This window comes from Pocillopora verrucosa, chromosome 9, assembly GCF_036669915.1.
Source record: "Pocillopora verrucosa isolate sample1 chromosome 9, ASM3666991v2, whole genome shotgun sequence".
Taxonomy (NCBI): Eukaryota; Metazoa; Cnidaria; class Anthozoa; order Scleractinia; family Pocilloporidae; genus Pocillopora; species Pocillopora verrucosa.
In genome coordinates this window covers 20,791,069-20,818,710 of record NC_089320.1, presented here as the reverse complement: position 1 = coordinate 20,818,710, position 27,642 = coordinate 20,791,069, and the positions used below count along the sequence as shown (strand labels likewise).

General features: G+C 38.6%; 2 protein-coding genes across 3 annotated transcripts; one reads left to right on the top strand and one right to left on the bottom strand.

Annotated features, from left to right (window-relative positions):
* Nucleotides 1-194: 194 nt before the first annotated feature.
* On the top strand, nt 195-5,973 carry LOC131777056 (snake venom 5'-nucleotidase-like). Its single transcript, XM_059093268.2, has 8 exons — nt 195-301; nt 575-952; nt 1,699-1,907; nt 2,824-3,032; nt 3,553-3,815; nt 4,302-4,506; nt 5,026-5,181; nt 5,569-5,973. Exons 1-8 carry the CDS (start codon nt 233-235, stop codon nt 5,967-5,969), a joined length of 1,890 nt encoding a protein of 629 aa, XP_058949251.2. The 5' UTR covers nt 195-232; the 3' UTR covers nt 5,970-5,973.
* A 465-nt stretch (nt 5,974-6,438) lies between these two features.
* LOC131777046 (histone-binding protein RBBP7) lies at nt 6,439-15,970 on the bottom strand. Of its 2 annotated transcripts, none has more exons than XM_059093260.2 (16): nt 15,863-15,970; nt 15,639-15,786; nt 14,075-14,125; nt 13,841-13,947; nt 13,183-13,258; nt 12,871-12,968; nt 12,058-12,173; nt 11,902-11,937; nt 11,499-11,555; nt 11,099-11,166; nt 10,323-10,386; nt 10,123-10,185; nt 9,591-9,745; nt 8,805-8,862; nt 8,464-8,574; nt 6,439-7,264 (listed from the first exon to the last, which is right to left on the bottom strand). In XM_059093260.2, the coding sequence occupies exons 1-16, from the start codon at nt 15,885-15,887 to the stop codon at nt 7,196-7,198; spliced, it is 1,302 nt and encodes a 433-aa protein (XP_058949243.1). In that variant the 5' UTR covers nt 15,888-15,970; the 3' UTR covers nt 6,439-7,195. The 2 variants fall into 2 exon arrangements, with proteins under 2 accessions (XP_058949243.1, XP_058949244.1); XM_059093261.2 differs by having other exon boundaries at nt 13,841-13,935.
* Between the last annotated feature and the right edge of the window lie 11,672 nt (nt 15,971-27,642).

Sequence of the window (27,642 nt, the reverse complement as noted above, 5' to 3'; positions counted from 1 at the left end):
AGCCAACGAAGCGTGAGAAATTTTTTAGCTGAACGCACTAATTTTGGTTTTGAGGTTTGTTTACATGACCTGATCTCTCATATAAAAACATATAAACAGCATTACATAACGTCTGTACGACACAATTAACAATGCACAACATAAATAAATAACACGATAAATATCGCAGACACATCTTTTAAGGTGATAGCTAGACAATAATGGCCAGTTACTCTCCGCACTTCCCCGTCGCATGAAGATGAATAGAGGGAAAAAAACCATGAGGAAACGGGAAAGTGTTGTGTATTTTGGTAACGAGAAGGTATTGTGACAGAAAACAAAAGACCTTCAATTTTTTTTATTCCATTTTAGACACAGAATCTTAATAATAATGATATTTATTAATTCAATATTTCGCAAATAGAAATTTACTATTTTACAGCTGCGCATTACAAAATCTTATTATCTCCTCAGAGATCATCGTCAGGCCTTTGTACCGTAACAAAAATACAGGGCCATTTTAAGCGCGTACTGGCGTTACCTAAAAAGTATATACGCGTCTCCAATTTCTCAAAATAATATCTGAATTTTTTAGGTACGACTGGCTCTAAATCGGGCTCTGTTCGGCATGGCTGTCTTGCTATTCAAAGCATTCACCGCTGTACTGCTGATATCATTTGGATTTTCCATGGTTCATGGATATTCGTTGACTGTATTGCACACGAACGACCATCATGGCCGATTCGAAGAAACAGACACCAGCGGTGGCCTTTGCTTCCCGAGATTGGCAAAAGCAGGAGAGTGTTTTGGTGGAGTGGCGAGGAGAGCCACTATGATAAAAAAGATTCGAGGGGAGGAGAAAAACGTGCTGCTTCTCTCTGGCGGAGACGTGTTTACGGGAACGCTGTGGTATCTAGCCTATCGTGGAAATGCTTCAAGAAAATTCATGAATGAACTTGGATACGACGCCATGGTATACAGTTTTTTTTTCCACTTTAATTCATACCGGTTTAAATAGCATGATTAGTGAGCCGAGGCCTGTCATCGATCGAGGACATCGATTCACGCAAGTTGTCGTGAGTGCCCTTTGCGCCTGTGCTAGAATTTTAGCGGGGACCTTTGTTCACAAATACTTTCCAAAAAGGCAGAATTTGTAGGTTACGAATTAAGCGGTCGCTAATCACAGAGTTTCTTAAACAAAACTAGACTGAGTGAACTCGAGTTTTAAGCCCACCCCAGTCCCTCAGAAACTCTTTACCAACGGTTGCTAGTAATCCGGACTGCCAGTCTTTTGACGATGGGCAGGCGATGCAAAGTTTCCTATGGAGAAAAGGAGCTAGGATAAGAGACTCCAAGAGACTCCAAGAGACTCCCAAAACACACCCTGTCTCCCTCGCGTCTCGTTCTCGTTCTCGTTCCAAATCTCTAAATTTTTGCACAGAGCAGACCACCGGAAATCGAAGAAGTCCTTGTAAGAGCATGGAAGAAAATACACCGTCGACCTGTTCCAGTCCATGTAAAGAACTAAGTATTCTATAGATACTCTCAGTATTACTTAAAATCTCTTAGTGATTGCACAAGATCTTGAACACTCCTGTCCCGAACCCAAAACAAGAACAAGGCGCTATTTCTTAATTTTTATTTCCTGCTCGCTTGTCGAACTAATCTGAGAGGAAAAAGGGCTGCTCGTAAACTAATCTCCTTTTCCCTTTCTGTTAGGCCCTCGGAAATCACGAATTTGACGACGGTGTTGACAATCTCGTTGCCTTCCTAAAAGCTGTGAATTTCTCCGTTGTGGTTTCAAACTTGAATGTCTCCTTGGAGCCGAGCTGGCCTAAGTTGCCTCCACTCTTTGTTAGGTCAAAGGTCTTTGACGTTGGAGGCGAAAAAATTGGAATTGTGGGATATGTACTGCAAAAAACGCCAAAGTGAGCAAATGTTCTAATAACTTGCATAGCTGGCGGAATTATGCGCGCAAGTGCTTTATATTAAAACAAGTAGAGAATTCCTGAAGGGCTCAGTACACTCAGAGTCAAGAGATGATGATTCATCAAGTGACTGCGAGTAAGCCCTCTTTATTGTCGCTTCGGCAAGAGTGTTTCTTCGCCCGCGGGAAAGTATGAGACTAAGAGTAACACGAGTCGGCGAGAGGTCTGGTAAGGTGCTAGCATTCATTATTAGTGCCAGACCCCTAGCAAACCTCTGCCCGACTCGTCTAAAATCTTCCCGGGGTCGGAAAAACGCGCGTCTTTCAGCGATAATAATGATTGCACACAGGCTCATACACAACATTTGTGGCCGAGAGATGGTTTGCAGTCGATCTATAGGATCGATATCGTTTAATGTACGAAATGAGCATAAACTCAGATATTTTGAAAGACCAAAGCCTGAGAGTAGTAAACCAGGCGGATAAACGAAGAAGCAAATGAGTAAATAAATAAAATAATTAAGCAGAGCAAAGATTTAGAGCCTTTTTGCTGCGAACGTGGTCGATCACGAAATTTGTTTTCTTACAGAATGGTAATGTCACAGCTTTGACTTATTATTGACTGAGAAACTGACTGCACGTAAAATTAGAAAAAAAAAAACACAAGTCTCCTGTCCTTCGCTGGAATATCTTAGTTGGAATGTAGCGCAACGTAGTGGCCAATTAAGGTTGCCACGCTGACGATAAGAAGCAGGAGACTAGTTGCTTCAGGGAAGAAGAAAGTTGTTTTATGCATTCTCAAATTTGTATATGCTTTATACACTATCCATCATATTAAGAAAAACAGATTATGAACTAAGAAAACACCTTCTTTGACGTTTTTACTAAGATACATTTTTTACATCTGTCTATGAAAGGGTTTCCAAACCTGGCCCAGGACTAAACGTGAAATTTCTACCCGAGGTAGAATCACTCAAGAGTGCTGTGCAGGAGCTAAAAAAGCAGAACATCAATAAGATCATTGCTGTGGGCCACTCTGGTATTGATATGGACAAGAAAATTGCTAAAGAAGTGGATGGAGTCGACATAGTGGTGGGTGGACATACTAACACCTTCCTTTACACAGGTAATAGTCGTATTAGAACCAAACATTTAAAGATATAGATTTCCTTTGTTCTGTAAATTATGTGATATTTATTACCAAGATCTCGCCAAGAAGTAAATGTTATCGCTCTAAGGATTCTATTCAATTGTATCTTCCATTTCGGTAGACATCGAATTTCGACGCTTCCGCGAAAGAAAGTATAACTAATTTCCAGCTTCATATATTTCCGCTACATCCGATGGCTCAATTCCATTCCAGGTGGAGATGAGGGGGGGGGGGGGGGAAGATATGAAATTTTTCATACCTCTCGTAAGGCTCTGTAATATTCTTCTGATACCCTCACTGACAGTCATTTCAGTGGCACTCAATTTTCTATAGTCCCCTCGGCTCTATATATTCTGTCGGCGACGACTGATGCCCTGAAAACTATGTTCTCCCTCAAAATCCTCCACCCCTCCCCCTCTGAGGCGTCAAATAAAGACTGATTCCTGAACTTCTCGCATGAATCTGTTCGATTTCTTCCTACTATGCAACATTTTAGGTACCCCACCCTCTACGCAAAAGCCTTACGGCCCGTATCCTCTAGTGATTACCCCAGACAGTGACCCTGATGGTAAAGTGTTGGTTGTTCAAGATTATATGTACGGTAAATATCTAGGACGTTTAAACGTCGAGTTTGATGGTGATGGTAAACTTACCTCCTGGAATGGGAATCCCATAATACTAAACAATTCGGTTGCGAAGGATCCAACAATAGAGCGAGAAGTTCAACAGATGAAGGCTAAAGTGACCGAACTTGTTGACGTGAGTATCACTTCTTGTTTATGAGCTTCATAAGTCAGTATCAGAGGGAGCTGCCAGGTTTAAAGCTTGGATTTCAATTCGCTGTGCAAACCTGGAATCTGTTTGGGTAAAAAGAAAAGAAAAGAAAAAGAAATAAAGACGAATGAAAAAAATACTAAAAAAACTAAACACTTAAAAACTTAACGACTCAAAATGAGGTGAGATGATTTCTCATCTTATCACGAACGCGAAACAAAGAAAAACTTTTTGAAATCCTATTAGGAGTCGACCCTTAGACCTCTGGATTCCGCTCGCCATTCATGAGCCATGCTTCTCCATTCATGAGCTACACGGAAATTTTCAGTGAGTTAGGCCATTACCAAGTTCATGTGTGACACGTTTCTTGCAGTCTGCTTTGAACAGGCCACGTAAGCACTTCACTTTACATAAATACGAGATCATGCAACATTAAAATGACAAAAAAAAAAAAACGTTTTTACAATTTAGTTTAAAGTGGGAACGAGTTTCGTCTTCCTCAACGCTGAAAAACCAGACTGTCTGTTGAAAGAATGCAATTTGGGTAACCTTTTTACGGATGCCTTTGTTTTCCACTACGCTAACCTGACTGCCAGTGAAACTCAGTGGACTGAAGCGAGTATTGCACTTCAGAATAGTGGCAGCATTACAGCATCAATGTTCGTCAGTGCTCAAGGTAAAAGTCAACCTGACCTCGTTCCCAGGGTCCTCTCTCTTCTATTGGCGAGAAAATACTTTCTCGAGAGAGGACCCTTGGAACGAGGCTGAGTAAGAGTATGTTTATTAAGAGAAAGGGGGAGAGGTGGTTGTCATTCCATGCTCGTAATTGCGTCACAAAATAAGAGAGTATCTACCCGACGGAGCAGATTTTAAGTTGAAGAAACGTTTTCTTCGCAGAACCGGTTTAGGATCTAATCAAAGTTACCTTTCTCAAAATATATGTCTAACAAGTCTTGTTGCTGTATTCAACAAAATTGTCTTTTCTGGGCGGGGTACTTTTCTTGAATATTTCGAAGGGGAATAATTTCGAGAGAAGAAAACTACGAGGAATGTAAGGAAAGGAAATTAAAAATAAAATCGTATTATTTACAGCCAGATACTTTCAGTATTCACAAACTGACACGAGCTCGTTTAATTTCATGCATCAAGATCTTTCAACCGATTTTTTTTTCCCGCTTATATTTCTCCTGCACAGAAGCTGTCACTTACGGTTACGTTGTGAACAGCTTCCCGTATAGAAATACTGTCGATATTGTGGAACTCACGGGCAAGGATCTTACGCTGGTCTTCGAACAAGTAGCTACATTGTACGATAAGAACGACCCCAGCAATTCATTTCTCCAAGTCTCAGGTAATTGTGTCCTTTTTTCTTCAAGTTTAAACATCATTTGGGTTAATTTCAATCGAAAGCCAGGAATTGCATCGAGTATGCTTTGCTTCGCCCTCCGATTGGTCCAGAAAACTCGTGCCGCCCTTTCAACCAATCAGATACAAAACTTAAAGCAGCCGCAACTTGGACACCCGCGTTTTCCCGCGCTTCTAATAGTTTGATATTATTTAGCTCTTCTGTTCTGATTGGGCATTGTGTTTGATCAGGTTTTGGTTTGCAGGTACTCGTCGATGGGCGAGTAGAACGTAGTTACATGAATGCGATAAATTTTGACTGCTAAATAACGTTGCCTAAAGTGATGCATGCTCCAGAGAGGGGTTCAATAAACTTTTTCTCACTACTTTCTAGGACTCAAAGTAAAGTACGACATGAAAAAGCCTGAAGGTAGCCGAGTCGTAGAAATCCAGGTCCGCTGTGCTTCCTGTAGATTCCCTTCCTATCAACCAATAGTCCTGTCCACTGTTTACAAAGTGATCCTCTCGTCCTACATTGTCCGAGGTGGAGCGGGTCTGACTGCCATTGACGAGAAGAAACTTTCTCATCAAGTTGGTAACATTACCGTCGACAGAGTGATTGCAAACTATTTCAAGGCAAAATCGCCCATTATGACAGGCGTAGAGGGCAGGATAACTTTTATGAACGACAATGACGACAAGCTCTGTGTGAATGGGGTGAACACGTTCGGATTGCGTTTCCCTCTGCTAATTGGTGCCATAACATCATCAGTTTTTAGGGCAATTTTCAACTGAGTGTCGAAAGTAATCCGAGATTGCCTTGCTTTTGCTTTACTTCGCTCTGTGATTGGCCCAGAAAATTACTATAGTAATAACAATAATAATAATAATAATAATAATAATAATAATAATAATGATAATAACAACAACAACAGTCATTATACAGGAGGCTTACGCCATTCTCTACTTAACACCAATCATGACTTGGATTGCTTGTTTTTACCTTGAGTTCTCGTGAACTCTTCAGGATATCTTCGTTCTCTCTGTTCGCCCTTTGTAAATACTTAAATACAGTACTTTGGTTTTGTTTTTATGACACTCAATGGAGAAGCGCTCTAAACGTGTTCAACTGAGCCCAGATAACTGGTTATATGAACGTTTGTTTCACAAACGTAAGAATACTTCTTATCTCAATTTTCAGTTGAACTTGTATCGATTATAAGTAGTAATAAGCTAGTTTGTTTATCACTGAAGATGTCACATGTAGTTTGTGATGGTAAACTTTTAATTGCAGTTGTAAATGCATCCTATAAAGTAAAAGTCAACTCGCGAGCATTTGAAAAGTACACCCACGCTTCTGTTTCAGAGATAAACGAACAAAACCTCTTTAGTTTCTTCAATAGAACAGTTTAACACTCTTACTGATTGGTAAGAATAGTGACAGCTCATCTAGGGTTTCTTTAACAGAAAAATCCAAGTTTTACCACAAGGAAGGTGTGCAGCCTTTCCCTTAACACCAGGAAATGTCGTTTGTACAGTATGAATTGACTAGGAACAACCTAGCAGCAGAGCGCGCTAACATCACAGAAAGATTCTGATCTAAACTCCGAATTTTTCCGATAGCTATAACACCAACTGTAAACAGCCTGCGTGTGGTATTAGCGACTCCTTTGCCGTTGAGCTTCCCCTGTCAAAAAACCATGTAGCTTCAGTCCATAAGACGCCGTTTTCCATAAAAGTGATTGTAATTTTACTAACATGACTCAGATTATTCTCGCCGTTGATGTGGAGGTTGTTGAAGGAGGAGAAATTTACAGTGTAAACAACCTTACTAGATCTCACCGCCTAAGTGTTTCCTAAATGAAGAAAGAACTGGGTTCGCTAATTAGGGTAGTAAAGGCCTCCTCTACAAGACTACTTTGAGAAACTTTGCTTCTGATAAGGATAGTTTAACACAGTACAAGGCTAAAAGGATTTTCACAGATGATATTTTAACTGATAGGCTATTTTCTCAAGAACTTTCATGATGCACCTGACTCAAGCTCAGAGGCTGGAGTGTCAGGATCCTCATCATTATAAATGTTTTCAGCCTGAAACAAAGGAAAAAAAAACATTGAGATCAATTAAAAAAAAAAAAAAAAAAAAAAAGATGTCAACTTATTTCAGGTATATGGCTGATGAGAAACTGGTATTTCGTAAACTGAGCAAATTTTCATGCAACCTGTCTTCTCACTCTAATGGGTCACAGAATTAAACTTAACAGGCTGGGTGAAAACTGTAAATACAGGAAAGTCACTATCTTCACGTGAAAAATTCAACCTAAGACAACTGTCAAACTTTGACAGTTGTCTTAGAAAAACTTACTTTTTGTGTGTAAAAGTGAGTTCTCATGTACAGTGATATCAATATCTGACAAGAAATGGTCTTAAAACAACATCTGTAACCAGTCAGTTTTATGGTAATTATGAGATCTTGCCATTTCTATTTTGCATTCCGCCCACTCAGATGACTTGACATGGTTCAAAAGTCAACTGTACACATGGAATGCTAAATAAGTTTGTTAAAAAAAATCAGCCACCAAGACCACACCCACCCCTCAAGAGGACCATCAACAGTTTACACAGAACCTAGTGTAGTCATTGAGGTCTGGTTGTTCAAAGAGTGGATAATGCTTTCCACTAGAAAAATCTGTGACCTGTGGATAGCACAGCAAATTTTGCTAAAACTCAAACGCTGGATAACCATTTACCTGCTGGATAGCAATATCCACCCTTCGGAGAACTGGTACCAGGGGTGGTCTCAGGTAACCTTCTCAAATTTTATCAGTTTATTAAATGTACCTTATTTGTTCAGTTGAATGCCATTTCCACCAAATGTACTTAATTATGGATATTAACCCTTTAACTCCTGAGTGACCAAGACAGAATTTCTCCTTACTATACCTATACAATAGGCTGATTTAGCAACAGGACGGGAACGTCAGATGACGAAGAGAGAGCGAGCGGAATAGTCTGGATTCTGTTCTAATTTGACCATATTTGGGTATTTGCACTGCGCGCGCTGTCGTCAAGTGAGGTTCCTGTTGTCTTGCTAAATCAGCCTAATATCATGCAGACAAGTCATGAAGAAAAATATCAATTATGGGCTTACTAATTGATCCGATACCAAATTCTCAAAAGTAACATTATGACAATCATTTGGCAGACAATAAGGAGAATTACTAATGAGATCTTGGGAGTTAAAGGGTTAATGATGTGAAAATGTGTAAGCAGCTTTGTGTTTCACCTACCATCTGCCACACTTGCATAATGTTGTCCTCAGAGACACTGCAGAGAACCCAAGGTTCATTTGCATTCCAAGAGAAGTCTGAAATTTTGGCTGTGTGACCACCATGAATGAACTAAAACATTTCAAAAGAAGATAAGTGAGGAAGTGTGCACAATAATATCAGTGAGGGTGAAAACTGAAATAAACTCTTGGAAACACTAGCATAACAAAGTGTACCTTCCCAAACAATGAGAATTCATTGTTCTGTTTAGTCATGCATTTGCCAGAACTTTGGTATAGCTGTGGAACTGACAATGATTATAAAAACAACAACAACAAATAATAATGAAAAGTACTTCATACCAGGAGCTCAGGGGGGCCATCTTCAGCATCTTCTGATGACTGTTCCTCACCAATTTTGCTATGAAAGAGAAATATGATGAGAACTTTTTCTCCAACTCCAAAGGGTTGAAAAAGGTCTTTGTTTTAGCCAAAGTTCGAGACAACCTTAGCTTTTGAGGTTACAATCAATAGTTTGAATCCAAGAGGAGTAGTCAGTCTCATATTACAATAATCCACAAAAGGTGTATAATTTTCATGTAGTTCTGAAAAGGACTGCTATTGACGACTGAACAGTAACTTGTGTATCTAATTAACCCTTTGACCTCTTAGAGTGATCAGCATCTAATTTCCCCTCACAATAACACCCCTGAATCACACATTCAGGTCATGAGAATAAAGGAAATGATCGCCAACTGAAGAAACTCTTGATTGCCAAACAAATTCTCCTTATCAGCACCTTGAGAAATGTATAAAGCACAGTATGGAGAATAAGCATACTGATGTAAGGGTCTGAAGGGTTAACAACAGGGAAATCAAAATGAACTTCAAACCAAACAGTTACTAAAATTTCAACACCATTCCTACTGTCACCATCAAAGCTGAGCACTTGACTCAATTGAAAACTTCAACAGCAGTTGTAAAAATGTTACTCACTGTCACCAAAAAGAGTCCTTTTCAAGACATCTTCAATCTCAAGCAACCTGACAGTCTGCTTCAGTAACATTCATCCAAGTAAAGCCCTCTCAACTTAGATTATCTTATAACAGTGAAACAGTGACACACACTGTATAACAGTGATCATTGTACCTCAGATCCCAGACATGCAATCTTCTGTCCGTGCCACTTGAAGCTAAGATTGTTTCATTATGCGGTGACCATTGGACCTGGAATATTTCATCCTTGTGTGACTCAAAGGAATGTAGTTTTAGTTTGAGATTTCTTAAGTCCCATAATGCCACAGTCTGATATATAAAAAAGAACAACATAATTTAAATAAGTAGAGGAGACATTATTTAGCCTTCACTGCTTTAAACAATTAAAAATTCCTCATAGGCTTTGAGAGAATTACACAAGATCTTGGCAGGAGATCAGTGATAGCAAAACATACATATTGGAAGATTAAATCAACTGGATTGTAAGTTGTACACCATTCACAATAAAATTAGGCTCACAACCTCTCTTGACTTGTACAATTTTGAATCACCTGTTTTGATGTTCTGGGTGCACCAAGAAAATCACTTTTCTTTCCCTTTCAGAGACAACTTAAAGCAGCCGCAAATCCTAAGTTAATTTGCAATAAACCCCTTTTTTCTTCAATTAAAACATACAATGTTTTCACCTTATCTGCTGATCCTGTTGCTAGAATAAACTCACTGTATGGATTAAATGACAGACAATTTACCTACAAAAGAGATAAAAAAAAATAAAAAAAAAAGCAATACAAAATCACTTTTAGAAGAGGGTAAATGGGAAAAATGAACAATGAAATTTAATTTTTTTAATGACTTTGTGTAGAAGGACAACAATCACTTCACTCACTTCAGCCGTGTGGGCATCCACTGTGTGTGTTGCTTTGGAGCTGTTATTTGAGCGCGTATCCCAGCTGCAGAAAGAAATAGCATTTAATAGCAAGTCACAAATGTGAATTATTCATAAATAAGATGAGTTTTGCAAGCATATGGGGTTTCACCTAAAAAATGGCTCTTGTCGTAATAAAAAGGAAGAACAGAATATCATGACCTGCAGATAATTTTCAAGTAAAGAAAGGTTGTATCAGGGAAGCATGTGTTTTAATCCCATCAGTGCCTGAATTTTGTCACACCTTTTTCCAGCATCTTCTTCAGCTGCAGCTCATCTGCTGAGATCATTTCTTGAATCTTATCCAAAAGTCACAATATTTTTCATTCAATTTTATTGCGATGAGATTCATTAACAAGAACAAAGAACCCTTAAAAATTTGCCTCCCTCCTAACTTGTGGCTTTAAAGCTCTGTTGGTTGTAGCACCCTACTGGTATCAAGGAAGTAAACTGTACAATGGAGGTACAAATTTGAATCCCATCAAAGCATAAATCTTTTCAGGTTTCATTTCTGCAATTTCCTTCACAGCCTCTCACCAAAAAAAGTCCTTTTTTTTTTTTCTCAAAGATGGCTCACTTTGCGTTATGAGTAAAAATCTTATCACAACAGATGACTGCCAATATTATACTAAACATGCAACCTCTTTCCTGGTTTCAGACCTAACATTACGTGGATGAACAAGTATCATCAAATAAGTGATCTTGTCTGTTCTGAATTCTCTTTCTTCAGTACTCACATCATAAGTTTGTGATCATCAGCCACTGATCCAAACAAACTCTCATGTAAAAGATGCCAAGACACATCCTGCACAAACAAACATTAAACTTAGAACTCTGGACATAGAAGAATATTTTATCTAGGAACAGCGCTTTGCATCATTCCCCTTGATGGAATGATAGCTGCACACTGATCTAAAATAAAATATAGTGTTATGCTCAAAACATGAATGTATACATGTATACTCATACTGACAATCAATGTCAAGTTGGCTTTTATCTTTTTATTCCTCATGACATTTAAAGTTACATTGCTTGTTCTTTGCGATGAACGGAGTTTCTCCACCAAAAATTTAACAGACAGGGCTCCATCTTAGATCTAAAAATTAGCAAGGGTCTGTTGTTATCATTGCACTGTACCTCCACAACTGCTGTGTGGCCAGTAAATATACGCTGGGCTTCCATTTGTTTTGCTTCCTGGGTAGACAGAGATCCAGCTGGTTAGAAATAAATCTAAAGAGAGTTCTGCATTCCAAACTATCCATAGCTAACCCAACAAACATTGTTCAAAATTCATGAAACACCATAAATCTTAGTTAAACCTTTAAAGAGTAGGAGGTTGGGGTCCCCTTGAATTTCTGGAAAATAAATGCCATTGTTTTATAACTGAAAAAGCTAAGAATATTTTCCAACATAACCCAAAACAACTAAGTCTGGCTGTAAGAGAAGCAGCCAGTCATTCAGTGAGCTACCTGTATCTCCACATGACAAACAAAAAGAAAAATTAAACCTGTATATTACTGGTAATTTAGATTTTAATCACCTTTGCTATATTGCTGATATCCCAGAGACAAACAGTCTGTTGACCAAATAAAAAAACTGACATAAATAGACAAAACAACAAAAAGAGTTCTAATGGAAAAAAACTTTTTTCACACCAAATGACTTTGCTAACTACAACTCTTTTTCAAAGACTTACATAATCATCTGATGCACTCAAAAGATTGCCGTTAAGGTTGGGATTCCAAGACAAGCCATAACCCTCTTTCGTATGACCTTTGAGTCTAATATCTGGACGGCACTCTCCACTTGGATCTGTAAGGGAAATGCGCAACTCAAATTGAACTATTTAACCCCTTAGATTGACTAGCAACTAGTTTCTCCTCACAATATCACCCTTAAATCAAACATTAATGCCACAGAAATAAAGATGATCACCAGCTAAAAAAGCTCTTGATTTTGAAACAGATTCTCGTTATCAGCACCTTAGGAAATGTAAAGAATACAGTATGGAGAATATGCATACTGATGTTAGGGTGTAAGGCTTCAGTAGGAACATGGAATGCTGAACCTCATGAAGGGAAGAGAACTAGAAATGTCCCTCAAAAATTCCTGCCACAAGGATGAGAATCAATAACACACTCAATATACAAGTGAAGCCAGCGTCACAATGGAAAAAAGGCTCTTAATCTCACTTTTGCATCGTTCCTATTCCCTGATACTAAGCTGGTACTTTTCTCAGTGTCAAAAAAAAAAATGGTTACATGTCTTACTATTGCCACAAAATTCAAATTCACACTTAGTCTTGGGCCTGACAGCAATAAATCATTATCCATTTATCAATGAACCAGAAGTACAGTATATTTATGCAAGGTAGCCATGTTTCTTTCATTTTAAGGTCTGGTCTCCAACCTTCAATTACAACCTATTAACGAAATTTCCCATGAATTCTCATTATTCTTGATAAAATTAGCAAACAACTTAAGTTTGCCTAATTGAATAGAATTCATACCTGGTTTAGAGGGATGCTTAGTGTAGTCAAACACAAGCACATCTGCTGTTGGAGTCTTTGTTGCTATAATACAAGGATTTTGTGGCATATACCGTGCTCTAAGAAAAAATTATTGAAAGCAGTTAGAAAACAACTCAGTTAAATGTATGTTTCATTTAGAACCAGTAATAATTTTCTTTAAATATTTTTGTGCAGAGAGGGGAGGGGGGAAGAAGGTGACCATTTTACAATTGAAGGGCCACTTTAAGAAAAATTGAATTTGGATCCCTAAACAAAAAAACAAAAAAGATGTGACTGCATTTCATTATTTACCTGTTCACTTCACCTTCATGGTTGATTTTGATTTCAATGTCTATTTTACCAGTAACAGAACCAAATCCTCCAAACTCTGTGAAGTAAAACAAGAAGGGAACTTAAGCACAGACATTTTGACACATAGATGGTAAAAGGAAATGGTACTTATAAGGATAATTTATCTAACAATCAAGAGCTTATTGAGTTTGTGATCATATCTTTTATTTCCATGACCTTAATGCTTAAGGTTACAAGAATGAAGGAAATGATCACCAACAACAGAAGCTCCTGATTGTTGAACAAATTCTCCTTGTCAGCACCTTAGGAAATGTATAGAGAACTGTATGGAGAACATGTATATAGATAAAAAATTGTTTATCACTCTCCTTGCTTGCTTAATATGCTTTCATTGGTAAAATTCAATGAAAACAGGCTAGCATGGATGGTGCATCTCAATCAAAAACAACACAGCAAAATAAGAAACGGATAACTATCCTAAATATTAAAAATGTTTTTGCTTACAGTGATTGAACAAAATAAATTTTCTAGAAATATACTGGAAAGTAATACATACACACAAAACCTTCAAAGGATTATGCCAAGAATATCTCTAATTCATCAAAACTTCTGTATGATAAGATACTCATAAATGAAAGTAGTAAAGTGGGTACTTCACCTCCTTTTTCACTGTCATAATGGCTTGTGTCTAGCTGAGAATCATCACTAGGGACTTGTACACTTGCTATGACTAAGTGATTCTGTTCATCAGACCTAAAAATTGGACTTATAGTAAGTCATGGGAAGTAAATTAGGCTATATGAGATCCATAGATTATCAAGTTAGTATTGAGATAAACTGTTTGCTTGTTTACCGGGAAAAATGTGTAGGACAAAAAATAAGCTTGACATACGTGTGAGTTCCAAGAATGATTCTATGTACTGAGTAGTCTTTTCCATCTGGCCTGCAAGTAAAACAGTTGAAAAGACAGTTTTACATTTTCAATCAAGAGAACCATTAAAAAGGTGTTAAGCAATTAAACAATGCAAAACTTGCTCCATGTTAAATCATTCAACTCCCATGATCTGATTGTTAGTTATAATAATACGGTGTTAGATCAAGATGAAAACTTCTAAGCGATTGGTTTGAGTATTCTTATTATCTGTTCGATAGATAATGTATGAATATTACAGGGAGAGGTAACATGTCAATCACTTCTGAGAGTTACAACGGCTTGCCCATCCATTTGAAATTTTTACTCATCTGTTCGAATGGCTAAGCAAACCGTTTGAATGGCTAATCAAACCGTTCAAATTATTTATTTACCCGTTCGAACGGTTTGCGCATCTGTGTGAAATTTTTACTTATCCGTTCGAACGGCTGACCAAACCTTTCTAACCATTTATTCATCCATTCGAACGGTTAGGCAAACTGTTTGAATGCTTCAAGGACAGTTCGTTAACCATTCATTACTATTGGCCAATGAGAGTATTAAGGCCCAGTTCAGACATTATGCTTCTCTCACACCGAACTTAATTCAACCTTAACTGTGACAAAAGCATGGCAGAAGCAAGGCGTCTGAATCAAAAGTTTTTAATCAAGTTCGGCAAAGCAATTAAGTTAAACAAGTTCTGCCATGCCAAATGACTCTAGCACGACTGTGACTCAGATATTGTACCCCTGTCATGTGAAACAAAATTCCCAAACTATATCAATGTATTTTGGCAGGACTGCGTATCTGCAGGAGAGTCACGAGAGTAATTCTCCTTTACAGAGTATGGGCTGAGGGTGCTTCAGTAAATGCTGAATTTCACAAGACATTAACCCAACATCTGAGTCAGAGTCCCACTTCTGCCATGCTATAATCGAACCTAATTTCAATTAAGTTCGGCATGGCAAAAGCATGATGTCTGAACTGGCCTCAGGGTATCTTATCATTTTGAAAAGCTGTACATGACAGAGACAAACCAGGACATGAGACCGGAAATTAAAAAAAAAGTCTAAGTCTCATGCAATTAGCAAACAAGCTAAGGTATGTAAGCAGGCATGACTCTCCAGAATATAAAATGATTTGCCTCTTAGTTTAAAGTCTACCCAAAACTGTTTTGTTTGGAATGAGACTACCAAATTGCATACTGAATCGACTGCAGCTGTCGACAAAGTTTACACTAACGAATGCATAAATCTTTTGGTGCTTGAAATGTTGAAAAAAAAAACTTCACAAGTTTAGTTTCACGGAAATAGGGAATTCACCGGTTAATAGAGCTGAAAGAATTTTTGTCGCATACTAGATTTTTCTTTTTTTTCTTTTCCTAAAAAAGTTTGATCCGTTCTGGCATAGTTGATATCAACAATACTGATGGTACAATCTAAATGTACACGATGTTACAAATAAATAATAAGTTTCATTTGACACATATTCTTCGATTGCACTCTTTCCAAAAGCTTACATGGCACGTTTACCAGTATCCACTTACTTAGTAACGTCAGGTAGCCATTGAACTGTAAGGCTAGGCCATTCCAAGGCATGAGTCATTACTAAATCGTACAAAAACGGTGTATTCTTTTTCCAAATTTTGTATTCCTCATTGATTATCCTCTCTTCAACAGCATCGTCGAAAGGTTCTTAAAGAGACACAAAAAAATCATATCAAAACCTTTATTTTCGGAAAATTACCTTCAAATATCACTACAATCGTACCATTTTCCTTTGGCGACCCAGCCATTGCAAGAAGTGAAAACAAATTTTCCCTCGTGGCGAACACAAGCTGACAATCGGAACAAAATGGCGTGCGTATTCCCCGCCAAATTCTCGTGTCACATGATTTGAATAGACCAATCACATATCGCTGATGATGGCAACCGCTGTCGCAGCCAAGGTTTGGGACTCAGGCCCTGTCGAGGGTCACGCAACGGCTTAGAAAATTATGGATGGAATTCGCGAAAATATGTTGTTTTCTGGCTTAGAAGTTATGGGTTGGAATGTATTACCCACTATTCCGCAGCGATGGTGGTAGTGTGATGGATAAGCATCATAATTTTCAAAAGACCATTACATGATTATTTTTCAGATACCGGAAACAAGGTTCAGTCGGGGTAGACGCTGTTAAGTGATTTGAGTAAGGAATATCCAAGCTGATCGATCGATTTTTAAATTCGTGATTGGAATATTAGCTGTGTGAGTTCTTAGAAATTTGACGATGTCCCTCACTTTTTTTAAGGTCTGACCGGTTGACCTTTTCAGCAAATAGGCTTTCAAAGCTACATACTTCAAATGTATACCAAACCTCGAATGTCACTCACTTGAATGAATTGATTCCCTCGGAATCTGCTTACAGGTACATGATAAACTGACATATGTGATTGGACGAGATGCCTAAGGCACCTTTTATTTAGGGTAACTGAATTAGTTGTCACTTTTGTCAGAGCATATTCTTATATGGCTTACAAACATCTGAGTTTGTTAAACTTTCAAGCTTTGTGGGCGTGTAACAGAGAACACAACACATCATCATCTCGGTTGGTAAAAGATCTAACAAGATTTCTACAAGGGTTTTTATGTATTTAGTGATTATTCTCAATTTTTCCTTTTTTTTTAATTTTGGCCCCTTTACGAGGAATTATAGAAATAAACTGAAAAAGCGAGGAATAAGGAGAAATCTAAGTAGCCATAAGCGAGAATTTGCAAACTATTTTTTATTTCTATGCGACAGTACGAAATTCTTTGATATCCTCTTAGTCGTTTTAAGTACGTTTTAACGTTATTGAAAAGTTGATGATTCAAACTGACTATTTTTAAGACCTGAAACAAGCAAATAATTTTCTTAACATCCATGGATTCATGAGTTTTTGTATGGGTTATAGCGTATGATCGTATGCATGTCTTTCACTTCTTGAATCACCTCTCTTTCAGGTCTTTCCAAAAAATGTGGCTTCTTTGTCTTTTTTGTTCAGTAATCCTCCTGTTCGCAGTTGAAACAGGTAATTTGGTATTTGTTAGAAAGACAGTCGAGCCGTCCCACACACCATGCGTTCACTGCTTTTCGGCCGTGCTTTTGCAGTTATCAAATAAACGACTGATATAAATTGTTCATGAAACAAAACTGATCGGTGAAGGTAGCAAAGGATTTATAGTCATTCATAAGTTGTTTTTTCATTTACTTTCATTTTTAAATATTTTCATTTAAAGCCGAGGGCACTAGAGGAAATCCTTAGCTCTCCACGTTGCAGTGTTAAGGAAGTTCTGATAAGGGAACCATCTTAATCGTTCCACATCAAAAACTGTTTTGTTTCAAAATCCAGTCACGAGGCTCTGCATAAGTTATCATTTTTTTGTAAGTTTTTTTTTTATGATCTGTTGTCTGTTAAATTCTCCCTGATTGGTTGAGACCCTCATCCAAGTACCCGAATCTCGAATCCCAAATTGTGGCCCTGATGTATATATCTCTACGGCGTACAAAACAGAAGTCAGTAGGTGCGTGTGTATATGTTTTAAAAGCGTTTGAGACTTTCGGTAGTGCACGAGGGAAGAGGTGTTTTTTGCGCACTCCTTCCCTTGTGCGAGACTCACTCTTCGCGATCACCTCTCGTTCGCCTCACGTTTGCGTCGTGCTTGCCTTGTGCTTGCTTGTGCTTACCAACGCTTGAAGAAAAACGCAAAAAAACATATTCCTGTTTGAATTTAGACACTACCGCCACTTCCTCTGTTGAGCCATTGTGTCTTGCATCAGCGGAGTCCACCCGAAGTGGTCTTGCCACCATCCTGGATAAAGTGAAACGTGTCTACTTCCAACAGCTTCACCCAGAGACGATTCACGAGATGAGTCCGAAATCACCCGAAAATATCCGAAAGTATTTTCAGCCTTACGATCCCAGCCCAAATGCTATCAAGGGAAGAACTGATGAAGCCATGAAGTTATATCGAGAGCTAAAGGCTTTGAAAATCAATAAAAAGTTGTTGAAGCTGAGAGAGCGTAAGGCTGTTCATATGGCCAGTGCCATTTTGTTGAATAACTACGGCTGGAATCCATACAACCAGGACTACTACGCTGGGGAATGGCTTTTAGGACCAAACCTGCTCTGCTGGGAGCCTGTTTGTAACGTGTTTCCAAACCTAAATGGCGTTTTGCCTCATTTCAAACCAAAAAATGTGGCCGATTTAGAAACATTGAAGGGACTTATCGAAAAATACAGTCTAATATTTAATAGGTACGTGGAGAATTGGAAACTTGGAGTCCGCACAGGATATGTAAGAACCTACAAAGCATGTAAAGTGGGTGTACATGTTCTCAAGAACCAAAAATATAAAGGAATGGAAACAGAGCAAGGTTTGTATCGGCTCACTACTTTGTATCACCGAAACCACTGAAACAAATAATGCTGCGCCCGATTACTAATTCTAGTTTAGAAGATAAGTTGTGACTACCCTTTGAGTCAGATTGGCACTGTCCATTTTATATTTTACATTTATAGGTAAAAAAGTACCCTTCTAAAATGATGATAATAAAAATGCTTCCTTTTTTCATATGCCCTCAGTCAGTAGATCTAACTAAACGCTTTAGTTTGTATTACTGCTCAGGAATTGTCTTTGGGGAATTGGTGTATATTTCGCAAAAGAAGTCCGTTGCGTTGAGTAAACAGCAAAAATATCACTTAATGGTTTCCTTTTTCTCCCGCACAAGGAATTTACGATCAGGAGTTTGCAAAGACTCTTCTGAAACCAGAATTCTTCGAAAGTCTCACAAAGGCCATGAAGGATACTTGGACAGCAAAGTACCAGAACACTGTAGAGGAATACTTCAAGCAGTCTATACTGCAGAACATCGGAATACCTGTTACTCGTATGATAAGGTAAAGGTTAAGCAACTATATACGGATCTTCCGGCCCTAGGCCATGCACACAACTTCCTTGAAAACTTTAATTTGTTCTGTTATGCTGTTGCACTCTGCTTTATACTCTTTCTATTCTCCTCATTCAGAGCACATGTCTCAATCCATCTATTGCAAAGCTGAAATTAATCGCGATTTGTTTACTTGTGTTTTTCTCGTCCTTCGGGCAGTTCGGTTGTTCAGTCGTCGCCATTAGCTCCTTGGTATAATTTCCCTTGTCCTGATTGGCTATTGTACCAAGTTACCTTTTCAGTTTTGTCTTTAAAAGACTCGCATGAAATTCCCTCCCGGGGCTAAAATATGGTATATTTCATCCACTTGTGATCAACGATGTTAAATAGACACATTTCGCTGTGTTTCTAATTTACGCGATAGTTACCTTGACAATGAATACTTGTGTAACTGCCCCAATCAAGAGGAAGTGTTGAGTGGCTTGGGTAAACTTCCACTCCGTTACTTCATAAAGAAAGAGACTCTTCAAAAACTTCCCAACGGGCAGAGACTCAATGGAGCCAGGACGTATCAGAGGCTCATGAGGTTCTTTACTACAATGGACGTTTCTCCGGCGCAGCTCAGGACTAAAGCTGTAGGGAGGCTATCCGAGCTGTATAGAAAGGTATGAAGGAAACGGGGCGGAGGGAGAGAGAGGAGTGGGACATATCTGGACAGACAAGCTGACGGACAGACTGGCTGATTGACACACAGATGACTAAAAGCCTGACAAAGTGACAAACTGTAAGAATGACAGACCGACAGACCGTAAAAGTCATAGACTGAAAGAATGAATCGAAAGACTGACAGTCTTAGGGGTTAACAAAATGATGAATTGATACACTAAGCAAAATGACAAAATAATCGGAGGGCAGACCAACAGACCGAAGGACTGACTACTTGACTGACCGACAGATCGACAAACTTGTAAATGGTCAACAGACCGTCGAACTCAAAGACTGACAGAATGTCAGATAGACAAACTCGAGAATTCACAGACAGACAAACCATCAGACCGACATACTAACAAAACGACTCCGTGGCTGACAAAATGACAGATTGACAGTTTAAAATTTCATACTGGCAGACCGATGGATTGAAAACCAGATTGATCAACAATGTTAAATAGACACATTCATATATCAGATTTTATAAATTGACAGCACTGACTAAACGGCCAATGATAATTACTTCTCTCAATAATTAATAACTCCGTACCTGACCGATTGCGGCTATTTTCGTTCTTTCTGCAGGTTGTCATTCTTGCGAAGTTGTACACCAAGGAACAGAATAAGAATACCGCTATCAACAAGTTCAAAAAAGTGCTGCAGAATCGTGATCAGTGGTTCAACAGCCAGCCGTTTCCTAGCAGCGAGAGTGGTGAGGACGCCTTCGTTAAGTGCCATGACACGGCGAGTGCGCAGGTTCATTGCCCCGAGAGGTGGAAAGCCTTGCAATCGTGGATTAAAAATACTAACAGAGTGCGTAAAGCAACTGTTTATTTACCATTTGACGGCTTAAGACGTGTGTATTAACTAAGAAATTTTCATTTTTGTACGCCTGCGAAAATTTTGTAAAGATGATACTGAAAGATAGAGTGTTTTCTCTAACATTTATTGTCAAGGGTCCTGTGGAAGATGATATTTGAACCGTGCAATTTCTGGTGCACACACTACTTAATTTAACTCTAAAATATCATTTGCACGTTATTTAGGAACTGAAGACTTTCCTCCAACAGTCGCTAAATGCGTCAGGTGTCAATAATTATTTATTCTTATTTATTAACCATTAAAATGAAAGGTACGTTGGCTCTCTCCAAGTCTGAGTCACCTGTTTCATTTAAAGAGACAAGACGCGATAAAATCAAATTCACATTTTGTTTGACTGGATACACTAATACTTCAACAGAACAGTTCTTTACTTTCACCTTGTAATGATAATCATTGCTATTGCAGGTCATGAAAACAAAAGTAAAGCCAGTCATTGACACACTCTTTTATAGTAGTGGTTCTAAGAAAACCGTCCCTGCCTGTTCCTTGGAGGTCACAGCAGATTTCCATCCTTTTGTCAGCTATCATGCCTACGGGGTCGGATCCAAGGATTGCACATCAAAGAGCACACAATATCTGCCATTTTTCATGGACAAGTTTGGTCCAAAATGGACGGAATATACCACAACAGCTCACGAACAACTTCCTGGACACCAACTGGAGGTTGGTGAAGTTCAGTTGGTGATTTGAGTAAATCTTTCAACAAATTAAAAGTCTCTGCCTTTTGTTTTTTAGAAAGATAAGATACACGACATGCCAAATTAATTCTGTCCAAGTAAAATTTTTTTGACTAGACGCATACCTGAGTGTACTCAGGCGCTGGTAATGGTAAAATCTAGGCGCCGTTTTCATACTAAGCTACATTTATTTCATGTCTAAATTTGATTTGCATGCTTTTTTCGCGTTTTTTTTTTCAAAATTGAGATAAAACAAAACATCTGTTTGAAGAGGAAAGAGATGACTGATATCAACATTGATCTCAACTGCCTAAAATCGATAGGTTCAGAGCTATGTCGAGTATTTTGAAGACAGCTGCGAAGATGCCATTCATTGGCTGGGAGCCTTCAACTACTTCCCAGGATTCACCGAAGGGTGGACAACTTACATTGAGTACGAGCTGCTGCCTCAAGACTCCAATCTTTATTCAGATACTTCAGACAAGGAGGTGTTGCTACAGAAGTACGGCATGATCTACTACCAGGTAATTATGAAAACCCAGAAAGAGAGGTTCATAAATGAAGGGAGCTAGGCAAGATTCAGCAAAGTTGTGCCTCTAAGTTTGGAGGACTCTGAAGTCAGTCTTCCTGAGAAATATTGAAAACTTTGAATTGAGAAGGTGAATCCGAGCCATGTCATGAGTCCATGCGCTCTATTTGTTGAGGTTAAGAGATCAGCTTATTTCCCTACCATGGTTTCAGACATATCTTTGAGAGAGATATCTTTGCTCATTCGTTAAGTTCCCATGCTCTTGTGCAAAGATTTGAGTATTCAAGAACTCTCTTACTCCGTCAAGAACTCCCTTAATCTGGCCCGGCGTACTAACTCGAACATCTTAAGACGGGAAATATTCTATTTACATTCCGTTAAAAAAAAAAAGTTTATGGGGCATTTCTTTCGTTTGTCAACAGATTTTAGCCGCCCTTCGAATTATTGTTGACATCGATCTAAACTATTACGACAAGACAACTTCTGATGCGCTGTATCTGTACAAGCTGTACGCCTGGGAAGACAATACAGATCTAGCACAAAAAGATATCTTGAGATCACAAGCCCTACCAGGATTTGTAGCCAGCTATATGTTTGGTCAAATGGAAATCTCCCGTGTCAGGGGCATGGCCGAGAGAGGACTGGGGCGAGATTTCAACTTGAAAGATTTTCATTACGAGGTGTTACGCCAGGGAGAATATCCCTTAGGGTACTTAGAGGAACACATACGGGCTTATATTGCTTGTAAGAAAAATCCCGATCGCGATGAATGTAAAGAGTTTTAGAAGACTAATTTTGTAGTCTAATCTATGGATATTGTGTTCAAAGCGCAGTTCTGATTGAATGGGAATAAACAGCTAAAGGGCCTCATTAGGTCACGTTTCAATTTATTAAAGGCCTCTGACTAAACTAATTTAATTCGTCGTTATCTTTGGAGGTTCAGAGTAACTGAGTAATTCCAGAAAACCTTTGATAATCTTCTACTTTTTGGAAACATGCAGTTATTCCCCCAAGCTTACTGAAGGCCGAGAAACCAACATACCCCTGTCTTGAGGCACTGGCAAAAAAAGGTTCGCACTATTTTCTGTGCTGAATTAAATTCTCCAGAGAGATAATTTTTTGTTAATTTTGAGACAGTACAAAACATGATACCGGGACAAAAAAAAAATTCGAAGTTTGCGTGAGAAAAAGATCAACACGCCAAATTACAACCTGCGAATAATCTGAGTCTTAGAGATTGACATCGGAATTCTCCAACTGTTCAAGGTCTTTAATTTCACACGCACTAATGCATTTTGTCATCTGAAAACGCTTTCAAGAAGCCTTTTTCCTAACCAAATCATTCCTCATAAAGTTCTATGAAAGCTGCAAACAATAAAGTCGAAAAAGAAATGAAAATTTGCTGGCTGTAGACATGTTGTCAGAATATCTTCTGCTCAACGTGAGAATATATTCTTACTAAACATAAACATTTTCCTTTTGATCGACGTCACTTTTCAAATGAAGTTATAAAAATCATTGTGAATTTGATTGACAAAGCCGTGATGAATTTTGAGAAATTGAAGTAACGAACTTTTGGAGCCTGGAAGGATCGACATAAATGGTTTCCCACTGAGTAACGCGCAGGTGTCAGTTGTTCATATGAATAAAAGATACCAAATATGGCAATTATGGAAATTCTTTCTCGAGTGGGCGAGGTTTGTGACTTCACTTAATCTTATAATCCACAATAGGCGAAAGAAGAATAAAGTTGACTCCATGGTATCTGGCTGGTGGCAAAGCATATTCTACAATTGAATTGTTTTGGGACATTTGGAGCCGCTCGTATTGAAAGGTCAGTACAAGGTAGGGTGCCCTTGACTTTAATTTTGGTTAAGTAGTTTTTTGCGTCACCTTTTTAAGCATTTAAGTACCGAGTAAACTATCTCCTTAAGTGCGAATTGTTACACTAAGAACGGACAGTTTCTAAAATCATTCTATGCGTGACTGAAGTTAAGACGTATGGGGTTCATGGGGAAATGATGGACAGTAACTGTCAAAGGAACGACGTTTAGTATTGATCCTAAATCAATTGTAATGCGCTTTATTGCAAATCCTGTCACAAGTCTCTGAAATTTTCGCACAATTTTGCAACTTTGTGTAAAAGACATATAAATAGCACTAAAACCACAATGCTGATGCGTTTCTAACAAATTCGTAATTTTCTTTCAATTTACAGATGAGGCTGACGATGCAGCTTTTTCGCTTCCTTGGCTCAGCGATTCTCCTCCTCGCTGTTTTGAAAGGTACAATTCAACCTTTATTAAGCAGTCACTCTCAGTAAACAGCCAGATGATCATTCAATTGCAGCTGCCTGATTAACAGAGGTTCACCATAATTTAAAGAGGCAAAAAGTAATCTCGCAACAAAATTAACAGGACAACTTACAAATTTTTTGCCAAAAATTACAATAACTCGAGATATATCAAAGGTAACGAACAAGGAATGATCGCTAAATAAGCAGACCAGTAATTTTCTCGGTTGTAATTCAACAAGGTGGCCTTTTAATAGAGGAGAATTACGACAGAATCAAATATTTGTGTTATCCAAAAGGATGACCACTTCAAGGAGAGACCCTTTGAATGTATATGGAAAGGATTTTTTTAAACGACCACAGGTCAAAGTTATAGTTTTGTTAAACGGACTTATCACTCAGATGGATTTACCACTTGTTGCAAAGCAGGTGAACCATTGATGTTAAAGATAATGAATAAGGGCTAACTATAGAAATGAAGGGTGTAACGTGGCAATCGCTATGCTCAGGGAGCATTTTGGCTTAGTTCCTCTGAGATAATCCTCCTTTATACTAAAATTCTAAAATATACCTGAATATTTAAAAATAAAAGTGTTTTCGCTATGATTTTTTTCTTTCATAGCATCATTCGCTCTTCGATTTCCTCCACAAAAGGTACATGACAGCGATGGTAAGGTGACAGTCTTTTTGGACACCTTCTTATGTAATAAACTTTAAATATTCTCAAAGATGCAAATGAACACTTGGCGTACATGTATGCCGATGAGGATGGCTAGTGATTCCATTGATTATTTTTAACTTAGTATCCACAGTAAAAGCTGGAGTGACAGTGTTATGTCGGGAGGAGCCCTGGAAATGGAGTTAAGAATTCTTCCCTCTTTCTGAAATATAAACATCTCCGTATAATCTTTATTGTTTACTGAAGCTGCTTATATAGTTTTATCAGCATGAATAATTCCATTTCTTGGATATACTAACGATGTGATTCTTCTGTTTTCTCCAGAAACTTCTTCAGACGCGTCCTTATGTCAGTCATCAGCTGAGGCCACGCGCTCCCAACTCACAGAATTGTTAGCCGAGATACAACAAACCTTTTTCTATCAGCTTCACCCAGAGCATATTGCCAGGATGGCTGAGGCAACACCCGAACTAATCAGAGAGCATTTCCAACCCTTCGATCCAAGTCCGGATGCCATTAAACGCAGAACCGACAAGGCCTTAGAACTACGTCGGAGACTCAACACTTTGCAAATCGACACAAAGAAGTTAAAGCTGAGAGAGCGTAAAGCCATTCATGTGGCTAGTGATGTTCTGTTAGCCCAGGGATGGGATCCGTACGGCATGAATTATTACTCTGGTGATTGGCTTTTGGGACCGAACTTATTTTGCTGGCAACCTGTTTGTCAGGTGTTCGGAAATTTGAACAGTGTTTTTTCTCACTTTAAACCGGACAATATGGACAAGTTAGAGAGACTGAAGACCCTTTTCGAGCAGTACTATCAGGTATTTGAAAGATACGTGGAGAACTGGAAACTTGGGGCGCGTTCAGGGTATCTGAGACCTTTTAAAGCTTGTAAAGCGGCCATATTCGCTGTGAAATACAAGAAATATAGAGAAATGGCAATAAATGGTGAATCAGGTTAGTGAAAAGTCACTTCATGATTATCTTTTATAAGAAAAGCAAACCATTTCCCTATAATGCCAGCGCTAGATCTTTTTCGAAATTACCAATGTTATAAACAAACTAGAAAAAATATTGGCTCATAAGAAACTACTACTTTGACTTTGTGTTCTTTGCGCCGCCACCCCAGCTAAGTAATGTGCCTCTCGTTTCATATAGACTCGTTACAAGTACTGTCGAGCTGACTAACGAGCAAGTCGTTAAGATTTTCTTTTCCCACAAACCCACAGTCATTGACACAGTTCTTGATTGCATAATCGATTCTTAGTTAGAGAACTGAATCCCTCTAAAAGTTATCATCCGTCAAGAATTCTGGTTGTTGCACTTCATACTGATCAATCTTCTTTACATTTTTCTCCTCTGAAAGGAATATACAAGCAACCGTTTGCCAACACTCTTTTAAATTCTGGCTTCTTCGCCAGCCTCTCCAAGTCTGTGAACGATACTTGGGAGGAGAAATACCAAGAGAATGTCAAGGAGTTTTTCAAACAGTCTCTTGAAAACAACATCGCAAAGCCCGTTATGAGAATGCTAAGGTACCTGACTACATGTTTTTACGCTTTTTACATATTGGAGACAATTTATAACTAATCCATTCTCATGGTTTTTTCATGAAATAAATTTCTGAAATTTCTTAAAAACCAAGCGAAAATATGAGCCGCAATTTAAGCATCTGACAGAAAAGAGGCCTGAAAAAAAATTCAGGTTCCGACGGGATTTGAGCCCGTACTTCCCAGGTACTAGCTGGGGAACTTCTACAACTGAGCTACAAAGCCATACAGATTCCTTTACGGCAAAGAAAAACCCTTTCATGATTCTAACATGTGGCTTCATTGCCCAGTTGGCAGGCGCGGGTTCGAATCCCGCCTAGGCCCGAATTTTTTATTGATTTTTTTTTTTAATTTGAGCCCTTATGGAGATCTTTTCTTTGCTTTAAAGCCATTTTCAAAAAAAAAATGTTCGAAGTGGTATATCCGAAGAGTCAGAATATTTTTGTGACTTCATTTCATTTCTTCGGAAAACAGAAAGAATCTTTACAAGAGACCAGAGTGATGTGCATTCCATTTTTGTTGCGCTGTTGAGACTTTGGCTTGAATGACAAACTTCGGTGTTGGTTGTCGAATGGTCTTCATTAAAATGTAGGGAGCTCGTAGCCTGGAAGGCCTTAAAATAAGTTAATTAAAAAGCACTTTAAAACACGCTTGCCCCATCAACGAAGCTGATTTCTACAAGAGGCGCGTAGTTACAGATATCTTAGGTAAGGTAATGCTGATAATATTGCTATGCTGAAAATTTTACTCGATAGATATCTTGAAGATGAGTACTTGTGCAACTGCCCTAATCAGGAGCATCTCTTGAGTGGCCTTGGAAAGCTTCCGCTCGAACACAATAGGAACCAGAAGACTCTTCCTAAACTCCCCACCGGGGAGACACTGAGTGGTCCAGAGACATATAAGAAGATCATGAGGTTCTTCACATCAAGGGAGATTACACCAAGCAGCCTCAGGGAAAAAGCTTTCAGAAGGCTAAACGAGATGTATACACAGGTTAGAGGAACGAAAATCAATGATTTTTAAAGAATAGTATCAAAAGAATGGGTAATGCTATTTTCAGAATAGCACTTTTGAATGAGTTTTCTTCTTTTAAAGTTTATCCCCTGACTGAGCAATTGAGCGATCGACTAAACGACTGACTATAGGTAGGACGGACTGATTGTCTGACTGACCGACTGTTTGGCTCACTGACTGACTTACTGACAGATTATCAGACTGACTGACTAATGGACTGACAAACTGACTAACAAACTATCTAACTGTCTGACGGACTGACTGACTGGCAAACTATCTGATCATCTGATGGCTGGACCGACT

What these genes read in the sequence shown, in the direction of transcription:
- LOC131777046 (XM_059093260.2), bottom strand. Translation starts at nt 15,887, where the DNA reads ATGGCTGGGTCGCCAAAGGAAAATG. An exon ending in TGGGTCGCCAAAGGAAAATG is followed by an intron (nt 15,787 to 15,862) that starts GTACGATTGTAG and finishes TGTCTCTTTAAG; the next exon opens with AACCTTTCGACGATGCTGTT. An exon ending in ATATCAGCAATATAGCAAAG is followed by an intron (nt 11,556 to 11,901) that starts GTGATTAAAATC and finishes CTGTCTACCCAG; the next exon opens with GAAGCAAAACAAATGGAAGC.
- LOC131777056 (XM_059093268.2), top strand. Translation starts at nt 233, where the DNA reads ATGAAGATGAATAGAGGGAAAAAAACCATGAGGAAACGGGAAAGTGTT. An exon ending in TGTATTTTGGTAACGAGAAG is followed by an intron (nt 302 to 574) that starts GTATTGTGACAG and finishes TGAATTTTTTAG; the next exon opens with GTACGACTGGCTCTAAATCG. An exon ending in GTACTGCAAAAAACGCCAAA is followed by an intron (nt 1,908 to 2,823) that starts GTGAGCAAATGT and finishes TGTCTATGAAAG; the next exon opens with GGTTTCCAAACCTGGCCCAG.